This window comes from Chiloscyllium punctatum, chromosome 3 (assembly GCF_047496795.1).
Source record: "Chiloscyllium punctatum isolate Juve2018m chromosome 3, sChiPun1.3, whole genome shotgun sequence".
Lineage (NCBI taxonomy): Eukaryota > Metazoa > Chordata > Chondrichthyes > Orectolobiformes > Hemiscylliidae > Chiloscyllium > Chiloscyllium punctatum.
The window spans coordinates 120,927,739-120,949,401 of NC_092741.1; the positions used below are offsets into that span (position 1 = coordinate 120,927,739).

A 21,663-nucleotide genomic window follows, 5' to 3' on the forward strand; every position below is an offset into this window, starting at 1 on the left:
CTTCAGGAGAGTCAGGGGACAGAAGTAGACTAGTATCTATCACTAAGGAGATATTGCTGAAGAAACTGAAGGGTCTGAAGGTGGATAACTCACCCAGTCTGGATGGACTACACCTCAGGGTTCTGAACGAAATGGCTGAGAAGATTGTGGAGGCTAATCTTTCAGGAATCACTGGAGTCAAGGAGCGTGCCTGAGGATTGGTAAATGGCTAATGAAACACCCTTATTTAACAGAGGCAAAAGATGGGAAATTATAGGCCAGTTACTCTGACCTCAGTCATTGGTCGGATTTTGGTATTCAAGTATGTAAGTGCATGGTAAAATAGTGCTGAGGCAGAGTGGCTTGGTCACAGGGAAGTCATGTCTTAAAAATATGTTAGAATTCTTAGAGGTAATATGCAAGTTAGACAAAGGAGAGCTGGTGGATATTTGGATTATCAGAACGCCTTTGCAAAGATGCCACACAGGGGGCTGTTAAATAAGAGCCTATAGCTTTATGAATGAAGTACTGGCATGGCTAGAGGATTGGCTGACTGGCAGAAGGCAGACAGTGTAAATAAAAGGGTCCCTTTAAGGGTAGAAACTGGTGACTGGTAGAGTTCTTTGGGGGTCAATGTTGGGATCACAATACTCACATAATACATTAATGATCTGGGCAAACAGAGGGCATTATTGTTAAGTTTACAAATGACACAAAGGTCGGTTAAGTTGTGTGAGAAAGCAGGCAGGCTGCAGAAAGACGTGGATAGGTTAGGACAGTGAGCAAAGAAGTGGCAGATAGATAGTGGCAATGTGGGAATATGAGAGGTTATACACTTTGGTAGGAAGAATAGAAGTGTAGACTATTTTCTAAGTGGGGAAATGCTTTGGAAATTTGAAGCACAAAGGGACTTAAGGGTATTAGGATACTCTTAAGGTTAACAGGCAGGTTCAGTTGGCACTTAGGAATGCAAATCCATTTTGAGAAGGTCAGAATACAGAGCAGGGATGTACAATGCTCTGGTCAAACTGTACTTGGAGTATTGTGAACAGTTCTGGGCCCCATATCTAAGTAAGGATAAAATGCCATTGAAGGTCGTCCAGAGGAGGTTGACAAGAATGATCCCAGGGATGAAGGGCTTGTTGTATGAGGCACGATTGCGGACTCTGGGTCTGTACTTGATAGAGTGAAGTAGGATGAAAGAGAATCTGATTGAAATTTACAGAATACTGGGATGCCCTGTACATAGAGAAGAAGTTTCCAATGTTAGGAGAGACGAGGGCCTGAGGGCACAGCCTCAGAATAAAGGAACTTAGATAAGCAGGAATTTCTTCAGTTAGAGGGAGGTGAATCTGTGGAACTCACTGTCACTGCCAGAAGGCTGTGGAGGCCAAGTCTTTAAGAAAGAGATAGATAGGGGCTTGATTTGATAAGGGGATCAAGGGTTTCAGGGAGAAGGCAGGAGAATGAGTTCCTCTATGCTACTGTTGGTCAAATGTGGCCTTGATGTCAAGGGCAATGACTCTCACCTCTCCTCTGGAATTCAGCTCTGTTGTTTATGCTTAAACCAAGGCTGTAATGAGCGGACCTGTGGGAACCTAAACTGACAGTCAATGAGCAGGTTGTAGTACTTCAGATACACTTCAAGCTGTGACCCTTTATATCTGTGATAAACTCAAGGAATAGGAGCAGGGGTAGGCCATCGGGACCCTCAGTAAGATATCAGTTGATCAGGTCCAGGCCTCAAATCCTCTTTCAGCCAGTCTACACCGACTTTTCAAAAATTTATCAACCAACTCCCCTTAACTACTTTCAGTGATTTGACTTCCACTATCCTCTGGGAGAAGAAATTCTTCCACATCTCAGTTTTAAATGACTGTCCCTTTATTCTGTAACTATGTCCCTTCATTCTAGATTACCCTTATTCGTGGAAACTCCTCAACATCTGTCTTGTCAAATGCTATCAGAACTTGTATATTACAATAAGATCATCTCTCATTCTTCTAAACTCTAATGAATAAAAGCAACTTGTTTAGTTGTTCTTGATAATTAAACTCCTTCAACCCAGGGATCAGCCTAGGGAATCTCTTTTGGACTGTCTCTATTGTAAGTATAAGCTTCCTTAAATACTGGGAACCAAAACGATACACAGTCCACCAAGTGTAGCCTCACCGACACCCTGTACAGTTCTCCCTGTTTTTAAACTCCAAACTCTTGGCAATAGAGCCCAAAATTCAACTTGCCTTTTCAATTACTTGCTACATCTGCATGCTGACGTTTTGTGATTCATACACAAGATCATCCAGGTTTCTTGGTGCTGCACATTTTTGGAACCTCTCTACATTTAAATAGTAGTCTGCCTTTTGATTCTTCCTACCATGTTCCTACATTAAACCCCATCTGTCAAGATTTAACCCACTCACTCAGCCTACCCATCTCCCTTTGCAGATTCCTTATGTCCTCATTGCAACATGCCCTTTCTCCTATTTTTGTGTCATCAATAAATAAGTCAATTATACTCTGTCCCCTCTAGGTCATTAACATAGATAGTAAATAATTGAAGCCCAAGGATCGATCCTTGTAGCACTTGACTAATCACATCTTTTCAACTTGAAAAAAACCCACTAGTCTCAACTTTCTGTCTTTTGTGTGCTCAATCCATGCTAATATATTACCACTGAATACCATGAGCTCCTATCTCGTGTAAGATTTTATGTGACACCTTATCAAATACTTTATCAACTTCTTGTTATATCCTCAACGAAAATTTGTCCAACATGATTTCTTTTTCACAAAACTATGTTTGATGGCATTAAGCATTTTTAAACGCACTGCTCTTTCTTCTTTAATAAGTAACATTAACATTTTCCCAATGACAGATTTTAAGCTAACTGGCCTGTAGTTTCCTGTTTTCTGTCTCCACCTCTTTGTGAACAGGGTTGTCACATTCTAATGTTTCCATTTTCTCTGCAGTCACTTCCTTTAAAACCCTTAGATGCAGGCAATCAGGTCCTGGCCACTTTTCTGCCTTCAGTCCCATTAGTTTGCCCAAAAATGTGTCTTTCTTAATGGAGACTGTTACAAGCATCTTGCCTATCTGTTGTCAGATGTTTATAGAGACCTCCACCATGAAGATCAATGCAAAATATTGGTGTAAATTATCTGCTTCCTTGCTTCCCCCTCATTAATTAGTCAGCTGCATTCTCCAAGTGGCCCACACTTATTTTAGCTACTTTCTTTTTACATATCCACATATGTTCTTGCTATTAGTTTTTATACTTCTCACCAATTTACTGTAAAATTAATTTTCTTCCTCTTCACTAGCTTTCCAGTTAACCACTGCTGGTAGTTAAAAATCCCAATCCTCTGGCATAGCTCCAGTTTTTGCCATTTTATGTGCCTTAGTTTTTGATTGGATACTCTCCAATCAAGAAGGTTCATCCTTCTTATTGAGATATTGCAAAGCAAGAGTTGCTTGACAACATCATTGACGACATCTTCCATCACTTTACTGACGACTGATTCAACTAATGGGGCAGTAATTGACTGGACTTGAATGTCCAAGTTTTTGTGCATAGGATGTACCAAGGCAATTTTCTATATTGTCAGGTGGATGCCAATGTTGTAGCTGAACTGGACAGCTTTATTCGGGACGAAGCAAGTTTAGGTTAGATTAGATTAGATTGGAAACAGGCCCTTCGGCCCAACAAGTCCACACCGACCCTCCGAAGAGCAACCCACTCAGACCCATTTCCCCTACATTTACCCCTTCAGCTAACACTACGGGCAATTCAACATGGTCAATTCACCTAACCTGCACATTTTTGGACTGTGGGAGGAAACCAGAGCACCCGGAGGAAACCCACACAGACACTGGGAGAATGTGCACACAGTTGCATGAGGCGGGAATTGAACCTGGGTCTCTGGCGTTGGGAGGCAGCAGTGCTAAGTGCTTTGCCACCATGCCGCCCACGGTGGCAAAGTTCTAGAGCACATTCTTATTACTACTACAGAAATTTGTTCAGTCCATAGTCTTTGCAGTATAACGTAACTACAGCTGTTTCTTGATATCACATGGTTTGAAGGTTGGCATCTATGATGCTAGGGTTTTCTGGATGAGGCAGAAATATATCATTCACTCAGCACTTCTAGCTAAAGATTGTTGAAAACCCATCATCTTTGTTTCATATTCTGGGCTCCTCTTCCATTGAAGATGGATATTTGCAGAGCCTTTTCCTCCAGTGAGTGTTTAATCATGCACTGCCATTCAAGTTTGCATACCTTGGATCTGATTATGTCAGTACTTAGCTCTATATAACACTTGCCAATTATCCTGTTTACAGCTTCATGGAGTTAACACCTCATTTTTAGGCAGTTTGATGCTGCTCCTGCACAATTCTAGTTTGATGAGTAATGACAGAGTGGGGGTATGTCGAACCATGAGGTTACAAACTGCACTGGAGTACAATTTTGCTGCTGCTCATGGCCCACAGTTGCTAAAGTTTATCCCATTTAGTATTGAGATAGTGCCACTCAACACAATGGAGGGTATGCTCAGCTTGAAGACAGGACTTCATCTTCACTGTGCGGTGGTCACTTTCACCGATACTGTCATGGACAGTTGCAAATGTGGCTGGCAGACTGCTGAGGACGATGTCAAGTATGCTTTTCTCTTGTTAGTTTCATCACTACTTGTTGCAGAGGCGGTCTAACAGCGATGTCCAACTGGGTCAGAAGTGGTGGTGTGAACCATTCTAGGTGACAGAGATCCAAGTTAACCAACCAAAGTATATTCTGTGTCCTTGTCATCCTCTGTGCTCCAAGTGCTGTTCAGAGTCAATTTTGGGAACTCCTCCAACCCTTCACACCACACAATTCCCCAGGCAACTTCTTCTTGACTCTAAGTTAATGGAGTCACTTGCAATGAGATGATTGTGAAGGCCATAAATAGCAACCCTAAAGGCAGTGCTGCTGGATAGCAGAAAATGAGACGTCATTGACATTTTGTGTGAACGTTGACCCCTTGTTTGTGGATGGGTATTGCTGAGGTTAGCCTGTAGGACAACAAATAGGAAGCAACTAAAGCTCTTATCTCTGAGAAACACCAGAAGTCAGCAGAGAGGAGGAATCATTTCAGGAAATGCCAAAACTCCACTGGAGAGTAAGATAGGAATGGTAAGGGATCATGGTCCAGGAAGAAAACAGAAAGTAATGAGAATGTGAAGATCAAGAATATTTATGCACTGCAGGAAATTGAACAGTAGTGTGCAAGGTTAAGACAGAACTGTAAAAAAGTTGGGACAGTGAAGGATTTGAATAATGTCTTATGTAAATGAATAGGAGACATGTCAACAAGCAAGAGAAGGGGATAAATGATCAGTAGCTGTAGTGAACAAAGAGTAGATTTGACCAAGGAAATTAGTCTCCTGTGGATTGAAGAAAGGACACGTGAGAGAAACTTCAGATTGTTTTAGATCAATGTCGCATAATGTAATTTATTGTTTTGACAGAGTTGGTGTTGAAATTGCATTATTTCTGCCCTATCTCATGTCACATTGTCTTTGAGTGGAAAAAGAATGTTATATGAGGACCTGATGAAGACAGATGTGACATAAATATTGATAAATGTAAGACAAAAATAAGAACTGCAGATGCTAGGTCTAAAACAGAAACTAAAAGTGCTGGAGAAACTCAGCAGATCTGGCAGTATTTGTAAAGAGAAAGCGGTGTCAATGCTTTGGAACCAGTGAAGGATCAGAGGAGTGACCTTATAGAAGTTTATAAAATCAGGAGGGGCATAGATAGGATGAATAGCCAAGGTCTTTTCCCCAAGGGAGGGGAGTCCAACACTAGTGAGATGGGAAATATTTAAATAGGACCTCGGGGCAAATGTTTCTCACAGAGGATGGTGCAAGTATGTTATGAGCTGCCAGGGGATGGTAGAAGTGGGTTCAGTACAACATTTAAAAGGCATCAGGATGGGTATATGAATGGGAAGGGATTAGAGGGATATGGGCCAAATTGGACTAGATTGAGCACTGCTGCCTCACAGTGCCAGAGACCCGGGTTCAATTCCCGACTCAGGCGACTGACTGTGTGGAGTTTGCACATTCTCCCCGTGTCTGCGTGGGTTTCCTCCGGGTGCTCCGGTTTCCTCCCACAGTCCAAAGATGTGCAGGTCAGGTGAATTGCCCATGCTAAATTGCCTGTAGTGTCAGGTAAAGGGGTAAATGTAGGGGAATGGGTGGGTTGCGCTTCGGCGGGTCGGTGTGGACGTGTTGGGCCGAAGGGCCTGTTTCCACACTGTAAGTAATCTAATCTAAACTGTAAGATTGACTTTGGATATCCGGTTGGCATGGACTAGTTGGACCGAGGTTGACTGGGACTTTGTAAGGTACAATTCTGTGAGTATGACTGTGTCAGACAATTGCTTGACTAATCTGTAAGGCAGCTCTCCCACTTTTATCACTAGCCTCCAGATGGTGCTGAAGGGGACTTTGCCAGGTCAACAGGGTTGAGCTTCAGGTTGTTATTGCTGGTACCTTAAATTGAGACTTCATGTAGTTGTGCTAGAAGACGAGCATCAGCTTGAGAATTTACTGTAGTTCTGTCCCTGTCTCCTTGTTTTACAGGTTCCTAGCCCCTGGAGTGGTAACTCTGCTTCACATACATCATCACCTAAATCAAACATTGGATGTAGGAGACAGACTGCTGGGTGTGTGTGTGTGTCTGCTTAAGTGAGCTACATGCAGAGGCTGGGGATTTGGAAAAAGAAGCTGCTGAGATGGGGAATGGATGCGGAGAGGAGATTTAGACGTGAGGCTGCTAAATAACTGAGCGAAGAGAGAATGGGTTGGGAAAATAAATGTTTGGTGGGGGAGGGGAAGGGTTAATTTGAGTGTGGAAATGGGGAATTGGGGCTTCACTGAATCTCCTGCCACCACAGAGTATAGAGAGCTTGGCTGAAACCTGCATGAATGCAAAAACATTATTATTTTATACAAAGTACTTTAAAAAACTGAGAGTTTCATATTTATATGATGTCTATGTTAATATATAGTATGCATATTTTAATAAGTAATTACTAAACTGTTTTATTGCTTTACTGCTGATTCTTTTTTCTGTTGTCTGGAATCACATTAATTTTCAAATGGCTTCACATTAGAAAACAGTTTGGGATAAGGTCTAGGAACAACATGTTCCTAAAAATTTACTAGTACTGCTGAAAGCAGCCACCAAAAGGCACCGAAGAGTAACCTTTTTTGACAGTGTCTATTCTTTCACCTTCACACTGGGGAGTGCCTTATCTCCATCTGGAGCTTCCTTTAATGGCTCAGCGAAAGTCAAACGTGCCAGATGGAAATTGCGCTAATATAATACAACCTACCATTCTGCAGTGTAGCTCAGTGCCATTCAGCAGTCTACATTTATGTATCACAGGCACTAAGTTAGATTCGAATAAGTTTGTCAAAATTATTCTCTGAGCCAGGAAGCCTGAGTTCAAGTTCTATCTGCTCTGAGCAAGTTGGTTTAAAAATACCTGCAATTGTTTCCATAGGTCAGATCTGTACTTGGGCATAACTTATTATGTATCGTTATCTATGATTTAACAAAACTAAATAATCAGTGAGGAGACAAACAGATGGCTCGATTTAACTGTCCCAACCAGTGAACTTGAAGGCTGGGAGATATGCTATATTCAGCAAATAGTCTGCTAGCTGCCAAATATCCCATCCTTTCCTGCCCTCACCTCAATTTTCTTATTGATGGGTGGGAGGATATAATGTTGAGAAGCTGTCCCACTGGTGGACCGATTGAGGCCTTCAATTGGGAAATTAATGCCTATTATTCCCTGATTGCCACCAATGGCTTTTAATCAGAAGAGGCCCACATTAAATGACCAGTCTGGTTTCCTAGCACAGGTTGGCAGTGGCCATCCTTCTTAACTAATCCCCTGGGTCTGTCAGAGGGATAACTCAGTTGCCCTCTCCTTTTCCACTGCTGTTAGCACAATGTCCCAAAGCTCTATTGGTATAATCAAGAGGTGAACAAGTTGGCCGTTTAATGTATATAAGGCAGGCATTCTTCCTCTGGGCAAGCCCCTGCCCTTTATGTGGTTGCGCTTGCAGGGACTACAGCAGCCCGTATAATTCAGCATAATTAACTTAATTTCATTTTTTCTCCACAGATATTACATTCCTGCTGAGTATTTCAAACACTTTATGTTTAATCACATGCTTCTAACATTTGTAGTAATTTAATTGTGTACTATTTTCAGTTGATTCAACATCCAGGAAAAACGGCAACACTGAAATTATTCAGCATCACACTTGCAACTTGGAGAACGTTTATCAGTTTCATCATCGATGTCAGATATTAAGCATTAAAAATGAAGACTTTCACAATGGGATTAAATCATCGGATAATTGCACACAGGAGGCCACGTTAACCCATCATATCTGTGCTGGTTCTGTTCAATAGTCAGTCCTCCAGTCTTACATTAGCCTAGGAATCTTACCTCTTCTGTTTGTTATCCAATTGCTGTTTGAAAAGGCACATTTGAGTCTGCCTCCACCACATTCCAAACAATTCCAAATTCTAGCCACTTGCTGTTTTTCCTCACATCACCTCTGATTCTTTTCTCAATCACTTTAAAATTGATGTCGTCAGGTTTGTAATCCTTCCACTAATAATAATTTTTCCCTACTGACCCTATACAGACCACTCATGATTTTGAACATTTCTATTAAATCTCTCAACCTTTCTTTCTCTAACGAGAATAATCTAACTTCTCAAAGCTATCCTCAAAACTGAAAGCCCTCATCTCCAGAAATTCTCCGAAATCTTTCTGGACCATCCCTAATGCCTCACAAGATTAGTTGGTGCTCAGAATTAAATACAATATACCAGTTAAGTCAAAATGATAGTTTATAAAGGTTTACTATAAGTTCCTTGCATTTATTCTTGAAGCCGTGATCTTATATGCCTCATTGTGGCTCAGAGGTTAGCACTGCTGACTCACAGTGCCAGGGACCCTGGTTTGATTCCAGCCTCGGGTGACTGTCTGTGTGGAGTTTACACATTCTCCCCGTGTCTGCGTGGATTTCCTCCAGGTGCTCCGGTTTCCTCCCACAATCCAAAGATATGCAGGTGAGGTGAATTGGCCAGGCTAAATTGTTTCAGGCATGTGTAGGTTACGTGCATTAGTCAGGGGTAAATGTAGAGTAATAAGGTAAGGGGAATGGGTCTGGGTGGGCTAATCTTTGTATGGTCGATGTGGATTTGTTGGGCCAAATGGCCTGTTTCCACACTGTAAGGATTCTATGATTAACTGCTGTCTCATACTTTCCTGCCATCTTCAATGATTTGTGCATACTGCAGATTCATCTATTCCTACACACTTTAAAATAGTACTCCTTAATTTGAATTGCCTTTCTTTATTCTTCCTTTCAAAATCACTTCTCATGTCTTTGCATGAAATTTAATGCCGCTAAAGCTTTAAAACCATTACAGTTGGACGTCACATGCACAGTTATCAGATATCAGAGTAAGTGATTAGGAAAAGCTAGCTGCGTTTTTTCATTTGGATCACTGACCTTCTGCAGTCTGCAATCTCTGACTCTTCTGGTGTGGGGCTTCCATCCAGCTTCTTCCAGCCAATGACGTATTTGTTAACAGCACCCTGGTGATGGTAGGATCCAGACAATGACCCTAAGACTTGCTGAGGGCTGTTCTGAGACACTATATAGACCTTGGAGGCATCAAGTGATCCACTGGTTTTAGAAACACGTGGTGATGGACTTCCTGAATGATGTGAACCACTAAAGAAGCAGAGATTTGATGAAGGGATAGAAGAAAACAAAAGAACAGTGAATAATTTCAACTATCTTTACCACGGCTCATATTATTCATTGTTATTAGTTAAAGATGATTAGTTAATTCTGTTATCCAGCAATGCTTCAAGTCAGTAATGTATTGACATTTGTGTTGCAGAATGCTTATAAACACCCACCCAATTAGTATTTTGGACAAACAACCATCACAGTTAGAGTCAACTTATAAATTAGAAAAAAATTCCAAAAAGACAGATTTCGGTCAAACATGAGGAAATTCTTCTTCTGAAGTGGAATGGGATTGATGTTAATTCATTAACAGATAAGAAAATTTAAATTCTAGAAATGATTTGAGAACCAGCTGGTTCCTGTGATGTGGAGTTATAGGCTAAGGTGGATGGACAAGTAGGGAGGGAATTACTGGGTTTCTCATCTATATTTATTGTGTAAAAACATTATGGATGCAAAACACAGCTGGCTAATGAACATGCCAAGATTTTGATGAGAATTTTTCCAAATGACAGTTGGAGGACTTATTACAAGGGCAATGAAACAGAACTATCCCCCCTCACCCCCCAGTATGTTATTATAATTAAACGTTCAGTCAAAAGTCTTTACAATTTTCCTTCACTGAAAGCTCATTTAAATGTCTGCATTTCTGGTCATTTTAATTTAACTTACAATTGCAAATCATTCTCATTCCAAAATTCAGAGTGGATCTTTTTCATAAATAAAGAAATATAACGCCCTTTCAGAATAACTGAAACATGACTGCTATCATCTTGGTTTTTAATGATTGCTGACTTCTAATATTTGTTGAAATGACAGTGGCCTTTCCACATTATTGCTGCATAAAATTAAGAGCAAGACTTGATCATTACTTCTGGCTGTTTTCTGCAGAGTCTTGGTAGATGTGTTTGGTAGCAGTGGGGGTCAACATTAAATCATTGTCTTCTTTTCAACAAAATTATTTGATAGTTTCAAAAGTATTGAGCAAATATTTTTCCACCTATTAAGATTCACAGTAGAAATTTTCTGTTAAACTAAAAGCAAAAAGTATTGTAAAACATAAGAATGGAGCTTAATTTCTATATAGACATGTCACAAATTCAAAAATATGAATCATATAGATGGCTTTACATAAAAAGGAGAAAATTACTGTTCATAGACACTAATACATAAATTAAAGAGTATTAATCAGTGTAGAAAGTATCATAAATTGAGTATTAATTCATTTAGACATTCAAAAACTGAAGAGCATTAACTCTTGTAGAGAGGGTTATAACCTGAAGCATATTAATTTTATGTTGACAGTATCACAAACAGAGAAGTATTAATTCATGTAATGTCATAAACTAAAGAGTATTAAGTAGTAAATAGATGGACAATATTGTATGAATTTGAACAGAATTAATGAACAGACAATATTGCATACACTGAAGTATGAATTAGTATGAATTAAGGGTGTGACATAAACAGAAGAGTAATAAGTTTTGCAGATAATTTAATAAACTGAAGAGTATAATTTGGTAGTGTTGCATGAACTAAAAAGTATTAATTAAAAGAGAGGGTTATCAATTGAGGGTTACCAGTGACATATAGGAGACGATTCAACCCATCAAGTTTACTTCGCCATTCAATGAGATCATGTCTGTTCTGATGATCCTCAACATCACTTCTACCTTAGTTCATAACTCTCAGTTGCCTTAGTCAGATTTTGAATCACTATCTCAGCCTTGAATATACTGAATGACCCAGTATCTACATCCCTCTGTGGAAAAGAATTCCACGATTTGCTGCCCTCAGAGTAAAACATCCTCTATGGTTCTGTTTGAAAAACATAATTCCTTGCTCTGAGGTAATGCACCCCGGTTTGAGGCTCTCCCACAAGCGAAACAACCTATCTCCATCCACCCTATCAAGCCCCCAAAGAATCTTATGTGTTTATCAAGATCTCCTTTCATTCTTCTGATCTCCAGTGAGTATGAATCCAACCTATCCAACATCTCCTTGAAAGAAAATTTCTCCATTCCTGGGACCAATCTGGTGAACCTTCCCCACTGTCTCCAGTGCCTGTATAACTTTCTTTAGATAAGGGGGCCAAAATTGATCACAATATTCTAGGTATAGTCTAACACATGCCTCAGAGTTTTAGCCAGACCTCCCTACTTTTTATATTCAAAGTGTCATAGAAGTTTGGAACTGTCTTTCACAAATGACAGATACTTCTTCATATTTTAATATGAGATCAATATATTTTTTCTTAAATAAAGGTATTAAGGCATATGTGCCAAAGGCAGGTAATATGCAGTTAGACCACAGATCAGCCAATATCTCATTGAATAGCAGAATAGCTTTGAGGGGACTGAATGGCCTAGTCCTGCTCTTATGCTCCTTTTTATAATTGATTCCCTTTAAATAATGGCTCACATTCAATTTGCATTTCCTGTTATTTGCTGAACTTGGATGCTTTTTTTTTGATTCATGAACAAAGACTCACAAACCCCTGCGCTATAGCTTTATGATAGTACTCAACTCTTCTATGCTTCTTGCCTAAGCGCATTACCGCATATTTTTTGACATTACATTGAATCAGCCAAGATTTTGAACATTTACTTTATCGGTCCATATCCCTCCATATATGATTTTCATGAATTGTGTTCCCATTTATTTGTGTCATATGCAAACTTGGTAAGAGTACATTCATTTCTGTCATCCAAGTTATTAGTATATACTGTAAATAATTATGGCCCCAGCACTGATCCCTGTGGCACTCCTAGTTAGAGCTTGCCATGCTGAAAATGCCCCTTTTTATCTCAACTCTCAGTCATTTAGAGTCATACAGTCATAGAGATACACAGCACAGAAACAGACCCTTCACAGTCCACCTCATCCACACCAACCAGCTATCCTAAATAAATCTAGTCACATTTGTCAGCATCTGGTCTGCATCCCTCTAAACTCTTCCTATTCGTATAACCATCCAAATGCCTTTTAAATATTGTAATTGTACCAGCCTCCACCACTTCCTCTGGCAGCTCATTCCAAGCACGCACCACCTTCTGCCCCCTTGGATAACTTTTAAGTCTTTCGGCTCTCACCTTAAATCCATGCCGTCCAGTTTTGGATTCCCAGAACACGGTGAAAAGATCTGATCTATTCACCTTATCCATGCCCCTCATGATTTTATGAACAGCTGTAAGGTCACCCCTCAGACTCTGATGCTTCAGGGAAAATAGCCCCAGTCTATTTAGCCTCTCCCTACAGTTCAAACCCTCCAACATTGGAAATATTTTTGTAACTCTTTTCTGAACCCTTATAAGATTCACATCCTTCTATAGCAGGGAGAACATAACTGCACAGAGACTTCCAATAGTGGCCTAACCAATGTCCTGTATAGCCACAAAATGATTTCCCAACTCCTATATTCAATGTACTGACCAATAAAGGCAAGCATACACAATGTCTTCTGCATTATCCAATCTACCTGCGACTTCATTCTCAAGGAACTATGAACCTACACTCCAAGGTCTTTGTTCAGCAACACACTCTGGATTAGAGGTGCTGGAAAAGCACAGCAGTTCAGGCAGCATCCGAGGAGCAGTAAAATCGATGTTTCGGGCAAAAGCCCTTCATCAGGGATACAGGCAGAGTGCCTGAAGGGTGGAGAGATAAATGAGAGGAGAGTGGGGTGGGGAGAAAGTAGCATAGAGTACAATAGGTGAGTTGGGGAGGGGATGAAGGTGATAGGTCAGAGAGGAGGGTGGAGTGGATACGTGAAAAAGAAGATAGGCCTATTGTATTCTATGCTACTTTCTCCCCAACCCCACCCTCCTCTCATTTATCTCTCCACCCTTTAGGCACTCTGCCTGTATTCCTGATGAAGGGCTTTTGCCCGAAACGTCGATTTTACTGCTCCCTGGATGCTGCCTGAACTGCTGTGCTTTTCCAGCCTCTCTAATCCAGAATCTGGTTTCCAGCATCTGCAGTCATTGTTTTTACCAAGTTCAGCAACACTCCCCACGACCTTACCATTAAGTGTAGAGGTCCTACCTTGATTTGGTTTTCCAAAATGCAGCACCTCATATTTATTGAAATTAAACTCCAACTACTACTCCTCAGCTTATTGGCCCATCTGATCAATGTTTATTAAAAAGTTCTGGAGAAACTCAGCAGTCTGGCAGTATCTTGGGAAAGAGAAACAGAGTTAATATTTTGAGGCCAGTCATGCTTCATCAGAATTGAAAACAGTTGGGAAAGGATGGTACTATACTGATGATGGCAGGGTGGGGTTGGGATGGGAAAAGGAGTGGGATGGATAGGTGGAGTTGTACCTAGAGAGAGAGAGAGAATAAAAGGGGGAAGCAGATAAAAGGACTACTTGTATGTAAGCCGGGGAAGAAATTAATGCTGAATAGTGATAATGGAATTGCGAATATTTGAAAATACGTTGGCTTTGCTGGGTGCAATCCATGCAGAATACGACCAGGGAAGTGGAAGTGGGAAAACAAACACGGAGGGAGGCGTTCATACTCAGAACTTCTTAAATTTAATGTTGAGTCCTGAGTGCTCTAACGTCCTAGGTGGAAGACAGGGTCACAGAGTCATATAACATGGAAACAGACCCTTTGGTCCAACTAGCCCACGCTGACCATGTTCCCAAAATCAACTAGTCCTACCTGCCTGTGTTTGGCCACATCCGTCCAAACCTTTCTAATTCATGTACTTCTCTAAATGTCTTATAAATGTTGCAACTATACCTCTGGTAGTTCATTCCACACACTAACCACTCTGTGTAAAAAAGGTAGCCCTCATGTCCTTTCTAAATCTTTCTCCTCTTGCCTTAAAAATATGCTATTCATATTATCTACACCCCTCATGATTTTATAAACCTCTATTAGGTTACCCCTTAACCTCCTAAGCTGCAGTGAAAAACATCCCAGCCTATCCAGCCTCTTCCTACAACTCACACCCTCCAGCTCTAGCAACATCCTCAAAATCTTTTCTGAACCCTCTTCCTACAACATGACAATCAGAACTGCACACAGTAATCCAGAACAGGCCTCACCAACATCATGTACAACCTCAGCATAATGTCCCAACTCCTATACTCAAAGGTCTGAACGAAAAATGAAGACAAACGTGCTAAAAAACTTCTTAACCACACTGCCTACCTGTGATGCAAATTTCAAAGAATTATGCACCTGAATCCCTAGGTGTCTCAGTTCTGCAACACTACGCAGGGCCCTACCATTAATTGTATAAATCCTACACTTATTTGTTTTATCAAAATGCAATACCTTGCATTTATCCAAATTAAACTGCATCTGCCACTCCCCACTCCATTGACTCAGTTGATCAAGATCTCTTTATAATCTTAGATAACCTTCTTCACTGTACACCATACCACCAATTTTGGAGCTATCTGCAAACTTACCAACCATGCTTCCCATGGGAACATGGTGATGCGTTGAGGTGGTGGGAACTGAAAACTTGGAGTTATTTTTATAGATAAAGCAGAAGTGTTCGACCAAGCGATCATTCAGTCTTTGTTTCATCTCCCCGGTGTAGAGGAGATACATAGTGAGCAATGAATACAATAGACCAGATTGAATCAGGTGTGGAAGGTGTGTCTTCTACGAGTCAGCCAATCCTCTATCCATGCTGATATACTACCGCCCAACACAGTAGCCTCATGTGTGGTACCTTATCACTATGAGCTGAAAAATGTGTTGCTGGAAAAGCGCAGCAGGTCAGGCAGCATCCAAGGGGCAGGAGAATTGACGTTTCAGGCATAAGCCCTTCTTCAGTTATGTTCACTATGTTTGACAGTGTCATAAACTGAAAGTATTCATTCTTGTTGACAATACAGCATGATTTACAGTTACAAAATCCTGTAATAGTTACTAAATCCTGTCAGGATTTGGACGCAGGTCAATGACCAGAGGACACAAATATAAATTAAGTGGCAAAATAACCAGGGGTAGATGATAATCTTTCTTCTAACACAACAAGTTTTTATCTGAAACAACTAGTTTTTATCTGAAACACAGTGCCCAAAGGGCAGTGGAAGCAGATCCAAAAGTAAATTTCAGAGAAGAACCTGAAAACATACTTCAAGCAGCTGAGGAAAGCAGGAAGCAAGGGCATCATTGAGCTATATGAAAAACAGAAGGAAATTAGATTCATTGCACATTTGCTATAGTCACAATGGATGAATGACCTCCTTTTGTGCCACAAGATTCTAAAGAATTCCAAATGTAGATTGTCAAAATCCTTTCCTATTGATTAAGCAGTATGTCACATCTGGTAATGCTACCCTCAAATAGTTTTTTTAATATTAAGATATTTAAGCAAGTTGATCTGTATTGAACAATGTTTTGATTGGTGTTCTTCAGAGAGCACTCAACATGATTCACATGGAGTACTTTAGAAGTTTGGGAGCCACATTATAGGAAAGATGTAAACACATTGGAGAGAGTTCAGAAGGGATTTACAAGTATAGTTCCAGGAATGAAATACTTTAATTATGAGGGTAGATTGAAGAAGTTGGTTCTGTTCTTCTTGGAGACAAGACAGCTGAGAGTAGGTCTGATAGGAGTTTTCGAAATCAGGAACAAAATTTGGACAGAGTAAATAGGGGGAAATTGTTCCCAGTCAAAAGAAAAAAGGATGACTGTCATAGCTTAAAAGTGATGTGCAAATGAAGAAGGGGAGTGTGAAAAATTTTTATATACACATCTAGTAGTTAGGGTAAGGAATGTCTGGCCTGGAAATGTGACTGATGCAGGTTCATTTGAGGTATTCAACAGAGTGTTCGATAATTATTTGGCTAAAAATGATAGACAGAGATACGGGGAAAAGACAGGAATTTTGAACTGGGCAACAGAAGAAGCTAGCAATGATGGGCCAAATAGCCTCCTTCTGCACTGTAACAATTCTGTGATGATTAAACAGATGGTTGTTGGTGTGTGGAATGCTTTCAATGGGAATAGTTCAGGCAAAGGTCATTGCATCTTTGAAGGCAAAAGCAGGGCAAGTACTTGGAGCAAATGTTCACAGCTAGGTGTGAAAGTAGGATTAATGCTGAATTTCTCTTTCAAATACATTCATAGATGCAATTATCCAAATGATTGCCTTATAAGTTGTAAAATTCTGCAGTTCACAACTGTTTTATACAGTTGCAAAACACGCTCCAGATTGGACTTCCCCAGAATCCTGAGACACAGCTCTTTCAGACAAGCACCGCTGACAGCATAATCATCCTTAGTTATCAGTGCCATCAGTAAATTAAGGCAGTCAAAACATTGAAGTGCATGCTTCCGAAACAGGCAATGTTGTACTTCCTTGTTGTTTTGATCAAAAGTCCCAAAGTAAATGTTCTGTTTCATAACACCAAAGATAATTTAATCTTATATAAATACACATTGATAATGTTATGTTTATTTGCTGAAGTAGGAATTATCTGTACCTGGAATGTGAGGAGATCTCACTGAGATCACCGGTACTTCCTTGGGTAGCAAGGCTGGCAGAAATTGCAGCAGTGTAGTTATGAACGCTGTATGATTTTGCTTGTCCATCTTCAGGCCCTCCATCTTCACAATGATCCACCCACTGTACCATCTGCTCTGCCCTGCTTTGTACAGCTGATCTGTTGCCAGTTAAATGAACCGTGCCCATCAATGGTGGTGGCATACATGGAGCTGTGTCGATCCCACTATCAGTGGAGGCCCCTTTAATGTACGTCAAGCCCAGCAATTCCGGGTCCATTAAGTCACCAGAACCAAACTGTTTATCATCACTATTGCTGGATGCATTACTGGACAGAGTATTGCTGCTGGAATGGCTTGAGCAATTATTATCGGTAATCTAAAGATGAGGAAAAGGGATACATAACCCAGAATAATAAATATTTCCTGGTGCACTTAAATACTTATTTAACAATAATTATAGTTTTACTCTAAAAGCCCTTGTACTAGGACCAGAACTGAGTCATGTTTTAGGACAAGATTAATAGTATATTTTAATTTCCACATTAGCATTTAAAGTACAAATATTAAAAAACAAAATGAATGGAATTGCTAACGATCATGCCCTTTGACTCTTGGGCAGTGAGTTATAAAAATATAGTGTGGTGTGATCTCATTATAAAAATCAACTCATGCTGTATTTATAACTATTGGCTCTAAAAACATGCATACAAGCTGCACTATAACCCAAGTGCCTTCATTATCTCCAGATAAAGTCCATAGACATACTAACTTACAAAAATACTGCCTTAATACTAATACAGATATCAGAGGAGCATGCTTAGAGAATACACAAATAAGTGTGCCTGTATTGCCTTTCCCAAGCCAATTTCATAAATGGATATCTCATCACCAAATGGTATAATTGCACTAATTGACATGGTTACATTTGACACAGATTGTGGGAGATTGTTTGATCATCTCTTTGTAGGCGCTGTTGCTTTCATTGAGCTCTCATGAAAAAGTGAAGCCACTTGTGCTAATTACTGTTAATTAAATTTAAAATGATTTGGAGAAAATGCCCCATGGCAAGGTTAGAATAAACATTTTTGTTAACTCAAATAAATTTTTGTTATTGAAACAATACATTTCAAATAAAATTACAAAGGGCACATCAAGATTTACTAACTGAACAGAAGGAGTATTCTGGTAAAAATGTGATGTGACATTGCAAAGAATTTAAAGACAGAGTGATTTCATGACCTTACTGTGCATAGCAACTAAAAGATCTCTCTCAAGTTTACTCCTCCAATGCAAATACTACTGTAAACAAGGATGGACACCAAAAGTAATGAGAGAAGAAAGCCCTAGAATCAAATTTCACAAGTTTTTGTTTTTGCAGTTCAAACAATTATACCCAGTGCCCAAGTAATAGTGCTGTTTCTGTAAAAAAGCAAAGAAGTTGAAATGATACAGCTGCTGTTGCTATTTGCCAAGTTATTTAAGCGTTCAAGTTACACATTTTGGGTAAGATGACATACTCTTAAGTGGCATCTGTTGTCATTGCAGACCAGAATCCCCCAGCACCACTGTGTTTGCTTCTAACACTGGCTTGAACTCTAACTGCTATATATACAGGGCACATAAATGGAGCACAGAATGAAAGCGCTATTACAGGACAAATAATGGAGCTATGTACCATGAACAGTTACTGTATAGATAAATGGAGTCTCCACTATTACATTTCAAGTAAATTGAGCTCTGCATAGTGTACAGCTCACATATTGGAGCCATGTATGGTGCGCAGTTACTGTTCAGACAAATGGAGCTTCACATCGTTACAACTACATTTCAGATAAATTGAGCTATTCACAGGATACAATTCAAGTAAATGGAGCTCTGCACAATTACGTTTTCATTTAAGGTAAATGGAGCTCTGCACTGCGGTTTGAACTCCACACTGCCTGACATAACAGTGCAAAGATGCTGTCAGATCTAAGCTGCCACATCCACACACAGGTAAGGGAGTCAAGCCAGAGATCTATTTTACCATCTTATTATACAAGATAATACATTCCTATTTTACAGAAACATAATGGCAAATACACTAACCAAACAGACACGTGATACTATGATCTGAAGCCGTTTTGCTGAAGGCTTTTAACTTGACATTGTCCATTAAACAAGAGTGAAGGGCAATGTGACAACTATTTCCCATCCTGACCCCTCACCTCTATTTTGGAAAACGCCTACCTGGTGATGTATGAAAGTAGCTCTGAGAAAAACACTCTGCCCTCCAGCAGGTTTAATGTTTGCTCAGCAGCCCCTCACAGCTCCAATGCAGGCAGTGACAACACAACAGAATGTGGAGCAGGTAACTGCATGCTGGAAATAAAAACATAAGCACAGATCTGCTCACAACAGTTCCTGATGGCTAGTGAATCTTACATGTAAAATCTTATTTGGAGATTCTTTGCCAATGCTTTCCCTTTGTAGTCCCTTGTAGGAATTCAGGATTTTTGTTGATGGGACATGCCATCTGGGCTCTGGAAGAGAAAATAATTTAGGAAAAAAATTGGTGAAAATTTTATCAGTACTTAAAGGAAGTCATAAAATGAGAGATAAATTTTCAAACTTTCATTTGACCTTAAAGTGCTTTCAATTCTTTTCTTCAATGTTGATACAACCTGAGCTTATTGCTACCAATAAATCAGGGAATAAGACTGTCCCATAGTCACGTGGAAGGAAAGTCACACAGCATGAGAACCGACCTTTAGGACCAACTGGTCCGTGCTGACCAGATATCCTAAATTAATCTCGACATATTTGCCAGCATTTGGCCCATATCCCTCTAAACCCTTCCTATTCATATAATGATCCAGATGACTTTTAAATATTGTAATTCTACCAGCCTCCACCACTTCCTCTGGCAGCTCATTCCATACACGCACCATCCTCTGCATGAAAAAGTTGCCTCTTGGGTCCCTTTTATATCTTTCTCCTCTCACCTTAAACCTATGCCCTCTAGTTTTGGACTCCCCTACCACGTGGAAAAGATCTGGTCACTGTCTGTGTGGAGGTTGCATGTTATTCCTGTGTCTGCTCCAGATGCTCCGGTTTTCTGCCACTGTCCAAGGATGTGCAGTTTGGGTGGATTGGCCAGGATAAATTACCCATAGTGTCCAGGGAGTGCAGGCTAGGTGGGAAATGCAGGGTTACAGGGATGGAGTAGGGAGATGTGTCTGGGTGGGATGCTCTTCAGAGGGTCAGTGTGGACTCAATGGACCAAATGGCCTGCTTTCACACTGTAGGGATTCCATGTTTCTATACTTCCACTGCCTTTATACTCTTCTAGGGATTCATTCAATCCCTGTTGTCTCTAGCTGACATATGCTTTCTTCTTTATTTGACCAGAACCTCAATTTCTCCACTCATCCAGCATTCCCTTCACTCTAACAGGAACACAGTGTCTGTGGACTCTCATGATCTCATTTCTGAATGCTTCCCACTTTTTCGCCATTCATTTACCTGCCTTGACCAACTTTTCAAAGTTCTTGCCTAATATCGTCAAAATTGGCCTTCCTCAAATTTAGAACTTCAACTTTTACATCTGGACTATCCTTTTCCAACACTACTTTAAAACTAGTTGACTTGCCAACGTTAAGGGCATTTAAATGGTCATTGGATAAACATATGGATGATAATGGAATAGTGTAGGTTAGATGGGCTTCAGATTGGTTTCACAGGCTGGCGCAACATTGAGGGCCGAAGGGCCGTTACTGCACTGTAATGTTCTATGTTCTATGATCACTGGACCCAACGTTCTCCCCAACTGACACGTCAGTCTTACTTAATAAGCCCTGCCTTATTTCCCAAGATTAGGCCAAGTTTTGCTCCTTCGCTAACAAATTTGCTTCTCAATTTCCTGCTGACTATTGAGGGGTGTGGGTCGATAGTTCAATCCCAATAAAGTGATCATCCCTTTCTTATTTCTCAGTTCCACACAAATTACTTCCCTGGTTGTGTTCCCAAGAATATCCTCAAGTCCAGAGGAGGTTGTTATCCTCCTCTCTTTCTCCCCTTTTGATCCTTCCATACACTGGAACATTAAGCTGCCAATTCTGTTCATCCCTGAACCATGTCTCTGTAATTGCTATGATATTCCAGTCCCATGTTCCCACCCATGCCTTGTGTTCATCTGCCTCACCTGTTAGGCCTTTTGCATTGAAATAAATGTAGTTTAATTTATAGTCCGACTTCATTCTCTGATTTGTTCCTGCCTGTCTTGATTGTTTGAGTGCTTCTTTCCTCAACTGCACAAGTCTCAGACTGATTTCTTTCAGTCAACATTAAGTTGGTTACTACTTCTCTTTAAGACAGAT

The 21,663-nt window shown here is 40.3% G+C and overlaps 1 protein-coding gene across 10 annotated transcripts in view; it reads right to left on the minus strand.

The window, feature by feature from the left end:
• Window positions 1-21,663, minus strand: part of sipa1l2 (signal induced proliferation associated 1 like 2) — a 682,609-nt gene that overhangs the window by 128,317 nt on the left and 532,629 nt on the right. For all 10 annotated transcript variants that reach the window (XM_072559738.1, XM_072559717.1, XM_072559727.1 and 7 more), the window contains 3 exons: window positions 19,730-19,827; window positions 17,284-17,681; window positions 9,576-9,800 (listed from right to left, as the gene is read on the minus strand). In XM_072559738.1, the coding sequence (XP_072415839.1) occupies window positions 9,576-9,800; window positions 17,284-17,681; window positions 19,730-19,827 (721 nt within the window). The remainder of the gene's footprint in view (window positions 1-9,575; window positions 9,801-17,283; window positions 17,682-19,729; window positions 19,828-21,663) is intronic.